The following is a 14,405-nucleotide window of genomic DNA, read 5'->3' on the forward strand; positions in this document are numbered from 1 at the left end:
ATGACAAGCCACCAAACCAACACCTCCGCCAAACCAGCACATCCGCCAAACCAACATCCTTTGGGAATTCATGCAGTGTTCGCACAAAAGGCTCTGAGACTTTGCTGCACCCGTACAAAACACAACTATAAACCATTTAGAATCCGATATGCAGGACAATATAACTAGAACACTCCACACTATTGTATTGTATTGTAAACCATTTGTAAAGTATTTCCGGCTTCTCCGATCACCTCGTGTGATGTCATACTGTGCACGGGCACGTGGTCTAAGATTTGCAGAAGCGTTTTCGTCGATGGTCTATTATTGGCACATTTAAGGTCGGATTACAAGGAAACAACTTCGCGGGTTGATTTTTTTTTTTTTTTTTTTTAGATGATGTTGTTATGTACTGATCAAAGATTATGTAGAAGCATTCAACTAAAAAAAAATTTGGGGTCTGGAGTCTTCCTTGCATTCGAGCACGCACTCCATCCAAAACCGTTAAGGAACGGCTCGCTTGGCAAGTGCTAGCTAGCTGCTTGTTAAATGAGCACATCCCGTCTTCCTCCCTTTATTTCGTATTAAACAGCGGGAGCGAGTTTCAAAAGTCCGCCACGAAAAATGCCACGGTAGTGGTAGAAAGGGCCATATTATGAACTCAACATTTGTGGGTTATATAGAGTACCATAGATCTTTGCTCAGTTCTGTAAGTAAACCTTACTTCATGGATGTCGGGATTCTTCCAAATTTCTTCATTTAGTGTTATAAACAGCATTAGTGACTGTTTAAAAAGGAAATTATACGTGTTTGTGGTTCATAATATTTTTTTCTTCCTGTAGAGGTCGTTGCTCACATGGAAACGCCATTATAACAATAAGCTCTTTAAACACGTTATCACTGCAGGAAAAACGCCTTAGGGAAGTGGGACATTATTAGTATTAATATTGTTTTGTCATAACATTAATAATATGCGATTATGATTAATTTTGTTATTAAAAGCGTCTTTGGAAAAACGCCACGATAAATCTTCTTTGGAAAAACGCCACGATAAAGCTAACTTAATACGGCTATACACCTCAACACGCAACCCATTGACGGCAATGGCGAGGAAAACCCGCTCGGGGGAGAAAACCCCCTTGGGGAGGGGGGCAAATGAATGTGATACAACCTTCATTATGTAACCCTTGGTCAACCTGTCAAGTTTGGTTGAGATTGGATAAGTAAGGACAGAATGTATGGGCGTCAAAAATTCATCAGACAGATGGACAGACACAAATGGTGTATTTTAGAACGATAATGCCCCATTTCTTCCAGAAAATTGTTGAAATTAAAACATCTTTTGGTATCCACATATTATTTCTTTGGTTTGCAGTTGAAAAAAAAAGCTGAAAAAATGACTATCTTATTCCACACAGAAATCTGAAAATGTCCCAGACAATATTATTGGCACCTTTTAGAAGTTGTTAGAAATAATTAGATTTCAAGCAAGTGACTCACCTTTACCTTGGAATTGAATTCACCTGTGATGATTTGCAGTTGCCTGCAATATAAAAATCACTCGTTCAACCAGTTTGAATGGAGAAAATAAGTCATTCTGCTGTTTTGTGTCGCTGTATATACCACAATGAGCATGGAGAGAAGAAAGAAAACCAGAGAGTTGTCTGAGGTGGTCAGACACAAGATTGTAGCAAAGCATGGACAATCTCCAGGCTACAAGTCCATCTCCAGAGACCTAGATGTTCCTGTGTCCACCGTACGCAATGTTATCAGGAAGTTTAAGGCCCATGGCACTGTAGCCAACCTTCCTGGACGTGGCCGCAAGAGAAAGCTTGATTGAAGATTGCATGGAAGGATTGTTCGAATGGTGGAGAAAGCACCTCGATCAACTGCCAAATAGATTTAAGCTGACCTTCAGAGACAAGGTACGACAGTTTCAACTCACACCATCCGTCGCCAACTCGATGAAAGTGGGTTATATGGTCGGAGACCCAGGAGGACCCCACGAGAGAGAGAGAGAGAAAGAGAGAAAGAGAAAAGAGAAAAGATAAGAAAGACGTAAGAAAGAGACGTAAGAAAGCCAGACTGGAGTTTGCCAAAACACACCTGAACAAGCCAAAATCCTTCAGGAAGAATGTCCTGTGGACAGATGAGACTTTTTTGGTAAAGCACTTCATCTCTATGTTTACAGAAAACAAAATTAAGCCTTCAAAGAAAATAACACCTTCCCTACAGTTAAACATGGAGGAGGTTCAGTGATGTTTTGGGGTTGCTGTGCTGCCTCTGCCACTTGGTGCCTTGAATGTGTGCATGGCATCATGAAATCAGGAGATTCCAAGGCATTTTGGAGCGCAATGTTCAACCCAGTGTCAGAAAGCTGGGTCTCCATCGAAGCTCCCATTGATCACCTGTGGGGGGATCTGAAAACAGCAGTTGGAAGAAGGCACCCTTAAAATCTGGGAGAACCGGAGCAGTTTGCACAAGACGAGTGGGCCAAACTGCCAGTAGAGAGGTGTAGGAAGATCATTCGTGGCTAGAGGAAGCGCTTGACTGCAGTTATTTTGTCCAAAGGCTGTGCTACCAAATATGAAGTCTTGGGTGTCAATAATTTTATCGATGCCATTTCTTTTTATTTTCTGATTTAAAAGGATATATTAAGGTCTGAATCAAAAACAAAGGTTCTGTAATATTAACAGTGAAATAAAGAATTTTGGAGACCAAATACTTTTGTCAATTGCAACTTATTTTTAGAGAAAATTGTGAGTTATTTGAAAAAAGTGCGAGGGCGCCAATATTTTTGGCCACAAATGTACTTGAAAAATCTTCGTTTTTCGCAAGTAACAAACAAATAGACAGAATAACAAACACAACCGACCAATATACTTGAAAAATTGTAATACAACACAACAACGGGCATTTTAAGGCCATTTTCCCTGCTAGAGTGGGGGTTAGCCACTTGAAAAATTGTAATAAACAACAAAGTAATAAACAACTAAAAGGCACTCAGTGGAGCGCATTCCTCCACCAGGATGATTTTTTTTTTTGCGTTTTGGAAACCCCTTGATAAGCCGGATCTGGATTCAGACCTGAACCAAATTTAATCGACTTGTTCCTGTCACCTAACCAACGCATCGAGCAAGTTTTGTCAAAACTCGTCCACTCCTTTTTTAGATACACTACATGACCAAGAGTATGTGGACACTCGAACATCGAACATCTCCTTCCAAAATCATGGGCATTAATATGGAGTTGGTCCCCCCCTTTGCTGCTATAACAGTCTCCATTCTTCTGGGAAGGCTTTCCACGAGATGATGGAATATTGCTGCGGGGATTTGCTTCCATTCAGCCACGAGCATTTGCGAGATCGGGCACTGATGTTGGGCGATTAGGGCTGGCTCTCAGTTGGCATTCCAATTCATCCCAAAGATGTTCGATGGGGTTGAGGTCAGGGCTCTGTGCAGGCCAGTCAAGTTCTTCCACACCGATTTCAACAAACTATTTCTGTATGGACCTCACTTTGTGCATGGGGGTATTGTCATGCTCAAATAGAAAAGGGCCTTCCCCAACCTGTTGCCACAAAGTTGGAAGCACACAATCATCTAGAATGTCATTGTATGCTGTAGCGTTAAGATTTCCCTTCACTGGAACTAAGGGGCCTAGCTGGAACCATGAAAAACAACCCCAGACCATTATTCCTCTTCCATCAAACTTTACAGTTGGCACTAAGCATTTGGGCAGGTAGCGTTCTCCTGGCATCCGCCAAACCCAGACCTGTCCGTCGGACTGCCAGATGGTGAAGCGTGATTCATCATTCCAGAGAACACGTTTCCACTGCTCTAGAGTCCAATGGCGGCGAGCTTTACACCACTCCAGCCGACGCTTGGCATTGCGCATGGTGATCCTAGGCTTGTATGTGTCTGCTTGGCCATGGAAACCCATTTCATGAAGCTCCCGACGAACAGTTGTTGTGCTGACGCTTCTTCCAGAGGCAGTTTGGAACTCGGTAGTGAGTGTTGCAACCGAGGACAGACGCGCTGTGCGCTTTAGCACTCGGCGGTCCCGTTCTGTGAGCTTGTTTGGCCTACCACTTCACGGCTGTCACTGAGCTATTATGGTGCCACGTTGAAAGTCACTCAGCTCTTCAGTACGGCCCATTCTACTGCCAATATTTGTCTATGGAGATTGCATGGCTGTGTGCTTTATTATATATACCTGTCAGCAATAGGTGTGGCTGAAACAGCCGAATCCACTAATTAGAAGGGGTGTCCGCATACTTTGGTCATGTAGTGTATCATAATATTTATCGTTTTTGGCCTCCTCACTCAATTGATGATGAAGTATCACTTTGAAAATTGAAAATATTCTCATATCCGGATCCGGATTTGGATCTTCACCAAAATCAAATCAATTCTTCCTTGTCACGCACCCAACCTGTCTACCAAGTTTCGTCCAAATTCGTCTTCAACTTTTTGAGACATTGTGCTTTATATATCGTTTTTGGCCCTCTCTCTCAGTGGTGACGAATCACTAATAAACTTCTAGTATCTGGATCCACATCCGGATCTTCACCAAAATCTAATCAATTCGTCATTTTCACACACCAAACCTGTCCACCAACTTCCATCTGAATCCTTCCACAACATTTTGAGATATCCTGCACCCAAACAGACAAAGAAGCAGACCGGGTGAAAACATAACCTCTGTCCACCTTCGGATGGCAGAGGTAAATATACACTACTCACAATAAGTTAGGGATATTGTGGGAGTGAGTTTATGTTTTTTATAGGGGTTAGGGTTATGGTATTGAAATCAAGAATGCTGTGTTTTTTCACACATTAATAACCATAGAATTAGGACCAACAACTTTTTTCAACATAATTAATACACAAAATCAACCACACCGAAGAACCTGCCAATATCCCTAACTTATTGTGAGTAGTGTACAGTGATCCCTCGTTTATCGCGGGGGTTACGTTCCAGAACCCCCCGCGATAGACGAAAATCCGCGAAGTAGCGACCATATTTTTATTTTATTATTTATATATATTTTAAAGCTTTATGACCCTCCCCACACTCTTATTAACCTTTCCCACACTCTTATTAACCTTTCCCATACTCTTATTAACCTTTCCCATACTCTTATAAACACTTCCTATACTCTTAAACACTTTTTACACTCTTAAACATACGTAATTTTAACAACATATAAAATTCTAATGGGTACTCACCATTGAAGATACTGTAGCGACCCATGGGTTCCCCAAGCAAGACCAGCATTAGAATCTCCTTGCTCCAGCCGGTGACGTCACCGGCGGGGATCCCGGCGCCAGAGTGGCTGGTCACGTGACCGCCAAAGCGTGTGGCGCGCGTGCGGGTATAATCAGCTACACCTGTTGATCACGTGACCACCGAAGCGTGGCGTGGCTTTCGGTTTCTGGTTGTGCTTTATAATGCAGCCCGATAAACGGGCTTTACAGTGTTCCCGAGTTGGTTTTGAGAATAAATATCTTCTCGGACGAGTTTGTGTCTTGCCCGTCATTTCGTCCGTATCAAGCAAGAGCCCCGGCTCTTCAATACTACAACTTGCGTGATGAAGATGATGATGAATTAGCTGTGCAGTACTGATGACGATGAAGGTGATGACGATGATGAATGTACTGCACAGCCAGAAAGAGCATTACAGTTACCCATTACGTGGGTAACTAGCGCAAGTGGAAGCTGCCGAATCTGCGTTTTCCATACGCACGACTCTTTGTCTCTTTGTCTACCCTTCTACTGTACACTATGTACAGTATTTTATTTCTTGTAATATGTTTTAATTACTGTATTTTTCTTATTTTTTTACGTTTTTAAATTTTTTAGGCTAGAAAATGCTTATTTTACCACAAAAATATTTAAAATAATAGTATATAAAAATACATTTATACCGCAAAATCCCGCGATATAGCGAAAAATCCGCGATATAATTTTACATATACTAGCGAGAAAAACCCGCGATGTACCGAAGCCGCGAAAAGTGAACCGCGATATAGCGAGGGATGACTGTATATACAAATTTACTTTTATCGTATACTTAAGGTGAACGACAGGTCTTTCAAAACTTTATAATTTGCTCATTTTCCCACCCCTATTCCCTTTTACAAAATCAAGTGCTTTGATTCAAAAGCACTGCTCATCACAAATTTTGTCTTCTTCTTCCATATCGACTATAATTTTGCTCTTGCTCTTGCTCTTTATTTATTTAATTTATTCATTGATTCTTACTTTTATTTAAAAGTGACGTCAAGATAAAACTCTTATTGTTACCCAGTGATTTGTCTACTCACCATTCTTGTTTGTCTGCATGACCATTTGTCCACCTGCTATTTGCCACATATTGTATTATCATGTTTATCGTGTTATCCCGGTTTCCACATTCCATATTATGATTTTTGTTGGATATGACCTGCAGGAGAAGATGATGATGAAGAAGAAGAAGAAGAAGAAGAGAATGGCCTTACTTCAAATTCTAGGAGAGGGCGATCAAAGGCTCTGCTGTGGCTTGAGGAAAGTGACAGCGATGAGGAAGGAAATGGCTCTACAAGCCAAGTATCTACACAGAAACCTGAACCTATAGACACTGCCAATGGTACATAATTATTATTGTCAGACAAAGCATGTTAGCATTTCTTTTAAATTTAAGGAAGAGAGAATATGTTGGGGCGGGGGGGGGGGGGGGGAGGGTTAACCAGGGGGGTATGAATTTATTAAATAAATAAACTTTATCAGGATTTTAGATCGTATTGAAAATATTTAGTTCTATAATTATTATTGTATAAAATAATGTTACTTACCTGTGCCATATACTTTCACTTTAATCTTTACCTCCGCCACCAAAAGTGGACGCAGCTTATATTTTCACCCCTGTCTGTTTGTCTGTCTGTCTCTGAACAGGATGTCTTAAAGCGTTGTTGACAGATTCGGACGAAATTTGGTGGACAGATTGTGTGTGACAAGGACGAAATGATTAAATTTTGGTGAAGATCCGGATTTGGATTCGGATACCATCATCTTTAAAGTGTTTCTTCACCATTGAGAGGGCCAAAAACGATATATAGTTGTGGAAGGTTCAGATGAAACGTGGTGGACAGGTTGAGTGTATGACGAGGAAGAATTTATTCGATTTTGGTGAAGATCCGAATCCAGATACGAGAATTTTTTTCATTTTTACAAATGATTCTTCACCATTGAGAAATGGAGCCAAAACGATAAAAAGCACAATATCTCAAAAAGTTGTGGACGGATTATGACAACTTGATCGATGAGTTGGTTAGATGACAAGAACAAGCCGATTAGATTTTGGTTCAGGTCAGCAGATCCGGCCTATGAATGGGATGAAAATCTTAAACTGTTCAGCCTGGCGTAGGTATGTGCTCTACGAAGTTCCGTTCTAGTTTCAATTGCTTTGCTTCCATGTAGTCTCATTCTTGAAATGCATTTAAAATGTACATCCCATTATATCGTAAATACATTTGTGGTATGTGTGCATGCATGTACATATGTGTACACATGGGACCTGCCTACCTTGTATTCTGCTCTTTCATTGGAAAGAAATGCAGTATGGTACTTTCTATTTTGCCGAAGCTTTATTAATTAAATCATTATGGCTGAATGTAAAATGAAGAACTCGTCATGCTCGTGATGGCTAGTGTCTCTCCATCTGTGGACAGGTAGAACAATGGATAAAATCAACAGGGTGCGTTAACTGACGTGGGAAGGTGATGTTTCCGGCGTTAACCCTTAGTCTGAGCAAAAGAGAGATGGGGCCGGGGCGAGTGTTGACATAGGGTGGGAGAGAGTCAGAGCAGGGTCTGGGGGTCAGGAGATGCATGTAGTGGGGGTGACAATGATTTTTACAAGGAAAGCCAGGGTTCAAGGGTTAAATGTCAAGGGGACTGAGACTGGGCGAAAAGTGAAAATAATGGGGTCGGGTGTTAAATGTGAAAGAGGGGTGAAGTGAAAGAGGGGCGTTAAATAAATAAGTTGAAGCAAGTAAGTTGAAAATACCAATACAAATATCGTAGTAAGTCGCAATTGAAAATGGAACGATATATATATATATATATATGTATGTATGTATGTATGTATGTATGTATGTGTATATATATATATATATATATATACACATACAGTCACGTGAAAAAGTAAGTACACCCCATGTAAAGTTTTGACTTTTTCAACATATTTCAACATACAGCTATTTGATCTTCATTTCAACAATATTGATAGATAAAGGTGATATAATATAACAAATATGAAACATTTACATTTTGTAGTCCATTGTATAATTTAAATAAACATAAATGCAAATTTCGCATGTGGAAAAAGTAAGTACACCCTTGGCTCTAATAGGTGGTATTGCCCCCTTTGGCAGAAACAACCTCAAGTAGGCATTTCTTATAACTGTCTACCAGTCTCTGACATCGACTGGGAGAAATTTTTGCCCACTCCTCCATGCAGAATTCTTTCAGCTGTGCGATGTTTGAGGGGTTTCTTGCATGCACAGCTCGTTTCAAATCCCCCCACAACATCTCGATGCGATTTAGATCCGGGCTTTGACTTGGCCATCCCAGAACCCTCCATTTCTTTCTTTTCAGCCATTCCTTGGTGGATTTACTGGTATGTTTAGGGTCATTGTCATGTTGCAAGGTGCACCTTTGGTTGAGCTTCAACTTTCTGACAGATGGCCTCACATTATCCTCAAGCACCCTCTGGTACAATGAAGAATTAATAGTGGATTCTATGATGGTGAGCTGCCCAGGCCCTGATGCAGCAAAGCTGCCCCAAACCATAATATTTCCACCACCATGCTTTGCAGTTGGTATCAGGATGATACAACAACAACAACAACATGCATTTTAAGGCCATTTTCCCTGCGATAGTGGGGGTTAGCCTTGCGGTCCCCATGACAATCTTCTCCATTTTGCCCTATTTTCTGTATCTCTCCTTGTCAACCCCCTTGTCCGCATTTCTTCTTCCACCATCTTTAGCCAAGTCTTTATCGGTCTTCCCCGTCCTCTACTTCCTTCTACATTCATTTCCATCACTCTTCTCAACCAGTCACTTTCATCCTTCCTCAATACATGACCAAACCATCTCAACCTGTTCCTCTTCACAGCATCAATCACAGGCTCTATTCCCATCATCTTTCGCGATTCATCATTTGTCTTCCTCTCTCTCAACGATACTCCGCACATCCACCGAACCATTCGCATTTCCACCCTTTCCAGCCTTTGTTGCTGCTCTACATTCATGACCCATGTCTCGCTCCCATAAATCATAACACTTCTCACACATGCAGCATACACCTTTCCTTTCATGCACATCCCCTCCTCGTCAGCACGCCACTCAGTTCCGGAAACTTCCTCCATGCACATCTCACTCCAGCAACCGTTGCCGAGTCTGATCCACCTTCTCCATTCAGCATGTCTCCGAGGTAGCAAAATGTTTTCACACCTTCCAGCTTCACGCCGTGTCCAAGATCCAACTCAACATTTCCTCCATCTGCAGCTCCCTCTGTGCACACTTTACATTTGAATGTAGCTGCCACACTGGTTAATGACCCTCTCAGACCACTACATTTTTGATGAACCCACTCAGCGCACATTGTACATTGAATGGAGTTCACTGGGACACCCTTCCTGCACACAGCACATGGCCACTTCCCAGTTCTTTCCACCTCACCACATGCTTTACCACTTGCCATCACCTTCGTCTTTCCTATATTCACCTTCAGACCTTTTGTCTCCATACATTCCTTCCACTTGTTCATCTTTTCCTTCAGTCCATCCATACTTTCCACAATCAACACCAGATCATCTGCATACAACAACTCCCACGGTAAACCCTCCTTTACGTTCTGAGCCAGCACCTCCATCACAGCTACAAATAGTAGTGGACTTAGTACCGACCCCTGATGCACTCCCACCTTCACCTCAAACTCACCACTGTTCCTGTCCTTCGTCCTTACAGCTGTACGCTCTCTTTTGTGCATTGCCATCACAACTCTGATCAACCATTCCTCCACTTCTAACTTCCTCAATGCCCATGTCAATACTTCGCGTGGAACCCTATCGAATGCTTTCTCCAGATCAACAAACCCAAGAAACAACATTTTCCTCTTCTCCATGTACTTCTCCTGCAACTGCCTCACAATAAAGAGCACGTCTGTCGTTCCTCTTCCTGGCATAAATCCAAACTGCATTTCGTCGATCTTCACCTTCTTCCTTATCCTCCTCTCCAACACTCTTTCCAATACCTTCATTCCATGCTACAAAAACTTTATCGCTCGGTACGAGCCACACTCCAGAGGGTCACCTTTCCCCTTGTATAGAGGGACGAGGGTACTCAGTTCCCAATCTACTGGAATGCGACCTCCTTTCACCACCAGATTACAGATCTCTGCCATTCTCTTCACACCCCAACTTCCTGCTGCCTTCAACATATCTCCCACAACTCCCGTAGGCCCTCCCGCTTTTCTACTCTTCATTGCTTTTATCGCTTCCTCAACTTCCTTCTCAGTTATCTTCTCTGCCGGTCCTAAAACTGGGTTAGTCTCTATGTTGCCATCCCATTCATTCTCTGTATTCAACAGCATTTCCATATATCTTTTCCATCTTCCTTTAATTCCATCTGGGTCCACAACGATTTGGCCCACTTCATCCTTCAAGCAACTCACCCCCATCACATCACACCTCTCTTTCGCTATCTGCTTTGCATACCTGAAGACTGCTTTCTGACCCTCTTCCGAATCCAAGCGCTCTCCGAACATTTTCCTACATGCCTCCTGTGCCTTTGCTACCTCTTTCTTTGCAGCCTTCTTGGCTGCCTTATAACTTTCATGCTCTGCCTTTTCTGCCCCCATACCCTTCGCCTTCTGCCACTCCTTGAACTTCTTCCTCTTCTCGTCAATCTTCTTTCCAACTTCATCATCCCACCACCATGTTTCCGAGTGCCTCGGTGGTCCTTTTGTCCATCCACATACCTCACCAACGGCTCCCAACAGACTATCTTTCATTGACATCCAACCACTTTCAAGCTCAACCACATCATCCTCCACCATACTCAGCCTCTCTTTTAATGCCTCCCTCACTGTCACCTCTTTCAACCTCCACACCACACCGGCGGGTGAAGTTGGTACTTCACCCGCCGAGCTCTCCCCGCACCTTTCACCCTTATGTCGCAGACAACCAAGTGGTGCTGTGAAACAGCCTCCTCCCCCGGGATCACCTTTGTGTCCCGGAGGTGCCCCCATCTCGCCTACGCACCAGCAGGTAGTCAACGGTTGTCGTCGACCCACCTGACGTGTTTGTAACAAGCTTATTATCCTCTTTCTGGAACTGAGTATTACAAATCAACAAATCAGCTCCATCAGCAAACTCCAAAATCCTTTCACCTTCTTCATTTCTCACACCATATCCGTAACCCCCATGAACTCCGTCAAAACCATCCATACTCCTTCCCACATATCCATTTAGGTCTCCTCCTACCACAACAACTTCCTCATCTTTCACGTTTTCCATCAGCTTCTCTATTGCACACCAGAACTTGTCCTTCTCTTCATCGCTCCGACCAACCTGCGGAGCATATCCCGAGATGATGTTCACCAAGAGCTTTCCAATCATCATTTTCACCATCATCAACCTTTCACTCACTCTAGTCACACTCACCACACTGTCTACAAACTCCTCAGAAAACAGGACACCAACACCATTCACGCCCTCCGGGCACCCTTGCCACACAAACTTGTATTTCTGTCCCTGCCTGCCCTTCACCATTCTCACACCACTTCCCTTCCATCTCGTCTCCTGCACACAACATATGTCCACTCTTCTTCTGACTAATACTTCCACCACTTCTCCTGATCTCCCTGTCATTGTCCCTACATTCCATGTCCCAAATCTCAGAAACCGATCTCCAAGTCGGGCATCGGACGTTTCGTCGTCATAAATGGAATGATTTCCACCCTTGCTTCGATCGGGTTCCCCACCTTGAGTTTTGACGAGAGGAAGTGGGGTCCCCCACGGGGTACTTCGGGCTGTACCCTGCCCATATGTAGTTGTAATTGTTATGGTTCTCTTTTTGAGGCAATGTTTTTATGGCCGGATGCCCTTCCTGACGCCAACCCTTTTATATATATATATATATATATATATATATATATATATAGGTTGCTTTTATATATATATATATATAAAATGAAGTTTCGGGAACTGAGTGGCGTGCTGATGAGGAGGGGAGTGTCATTGAAGCTGAAGGGAAAGGTGTATGCTGCATGTGTGAGAAGTGTTATGATTTATGGGAGTGAGACATGGGTAATGAACGTAGAGCAGCAACGAAGGCTGCGAATGCGAATGGTTCGGTGGATGTGTGGAGTATCGTTGAGAGAGAGGAAGACAAATGATGAATTGCGAAAGATGATGGGAATAGAGCCTGTGATGGATGCTGTGAAGAGAAACAGGTTGAGATGGTTTGGTCATGTGTTGAGGAAGGATGAAAGTGACTGGTTGAAAAGAGTGATGGGAATGAATGTAGAAGGAAGTAGAGGACGGGGAAGACCGAGAAAGACTTGGCTAAAGATGGTCGAAGAAGAAATGCGGGCAAGGGCGTTAACAAGGGGAGAAGCAGAAAATAGGGCAAAATGGAGAACATTGTCATGGCGACCGCAAGGCTAACCCCCGCTCTTGCAGGGAAAATGGCCTTAAAATGCCTGATGATGATGATGTGTGTGTGTGTGTGTGTATATATATATCTATCTATCTATCTATGTATATACATGTATGTATGTATGTATGTATATATATATATATATATATATATATATATATATATATATATATATATATATATATATATATATATATATATATATATATATTGTTACGGACACGGCTAGGATGTTGATTTGCCGAGCGGATGGCGCCGCGGCCCTAACAGTTACCTCGACTAACCCGATTCCTGAACGTTGGCCAAAATCGCGCCACAGATATTCAATATGGAAACCTCTAAAGCGACCGAATGTAAAGAGGAAGAAGAAGAAGACGTACAGAAGAGTAACAGGATTTATTATTTACACACACTAAAGCAAAAGGAGCAGTCAAGGTTATATACAGGGAAAATGGAAAAAGCAGGTGACACAGTGAAAATACTAGCTTAACTATGCAAGCTTACTTATACCCAGGGACAAGACAAAAGACAGACTACAAGCACACTTACACGGGAGATGATGACAGGAATGGCAGGAGGTGGATGGCTGGAGGGAGCGGAAGGTTCAGCTGGAACCGCAGCACGGTCGGGTCGGGGGTGAGCAGCCGCCGCCCTTTCTCGATCGGCGCGTTTAGCAGCCGCCGTTCCTTCGCGGCCCCGCTCGAAACTGCCGTCAAGGCCCCGAAGCTGCTGTGGCTGAAGCTGCTGTGGCTGAAGCTGCTGCGTGCCGCTGCTCTTTCAGGGATCCTCTCTGGCGCAACTCCTTCTTGGAACCTTTGGCGCAACTCTTTTAATTCACCTCTCCCTCTCTTGCTTAGTCCAACAACCACTTTCTCTCTTGCTTGGTCCAACAACCACTTTCTCTCTTGCTTGGTCCAACAACCACTTTCTCTCTTGCTTGGTCCAACAACCACTTTCTCTCTTGCTTGGTCCAACAACCACTTTCTCTCTTGCTTGGTCCAACAACCACTTTCTCTCTTGCTTGGTCCAACAACCACTTTCTCTCTTGCTTGGTCCAACAACAACTTCTCGGCTTTCGCGCGCGCGCTTTATAGCGCCTCAGGCGATCAATCCGCTGGTGTCCAGGACACGCCCATCGGTCAGCTCGCCTCGGCCCTGATTGGTCGGCACGGCCCTCTGGCTCCGCCCTTGATGACGATGGGCGGGCACGCCCTTCTTCCCCGAGCTGACCACGCTTAATGGCGGCAATTGCAGACAACAGCCAAATGCAGTTGGCAATTGACGAAAGGGGGGTTGGAAGGGAATCTACCTTATTTCACTTGGTGCAATGGAGTATTTCAATTAATGGAAGACACAGCCTTACACTAATACACATAATAAGGATATAACTGTCAACAAGGGGGGAAATCTATGATTGGCTAACGTGTGGTGTTTATGAACTAATTACGGGACGCACTTTGACCTTTATACATAACTGGAGCAAGGAGGGCGATATTTTACAACAATGGACACAACAACAACAAAAAAAACAAACCATTCTCATATCCACAACTATATATATATATATATATATATATATATATATATATATATATATATATATATATATATATATATATATATTATATATATATATATATATATATATATATATATATATACATACATATATATATACATACATATATATATATATATACATATATATATATATTGTTGCG

The 14,405-nt window shown here is 42.8% G+C and overlaps 1 protein-coding gene across 3 annotated transcripts in view; it reads left to right on the plus strand.

Moving 5' to 3' along the window:
- Positions 1-14,405, plus strand: part of CLSPN (claspin) — a 136,569-nt gene that overhangs the window by 13,222 nt on the left and 108,942 nt on the right. For all 3 annotated transcript variants that reach the window (XM_078780408.1, XM_068120885.2, XM_078780409.1), the window contains exon 3: positions 6,431-6,607. In XM_078780408.1, coding sequence (XP_078636534.1) covers positions 6,431-6,607 — 177 coding nt within the window. The remainder of the gene's footprint in view (positions 1-6,430; positions 6,608-14,405) is intronic.

This window comes from Myxine glutinosa, chromosome 6 (genome assembly GCF_964187855.1).
Source record: "Myxine glutinosa chromosome 6, kmMyxGlut1.1, whole genome shotgun sequence".
Classification (NCBI taxonomy): Eukaryota; Metazoa; Chordata; class Myxini; order Myxiniformes; family Myxinidae; genus Myxine; species Myxine glutinosa.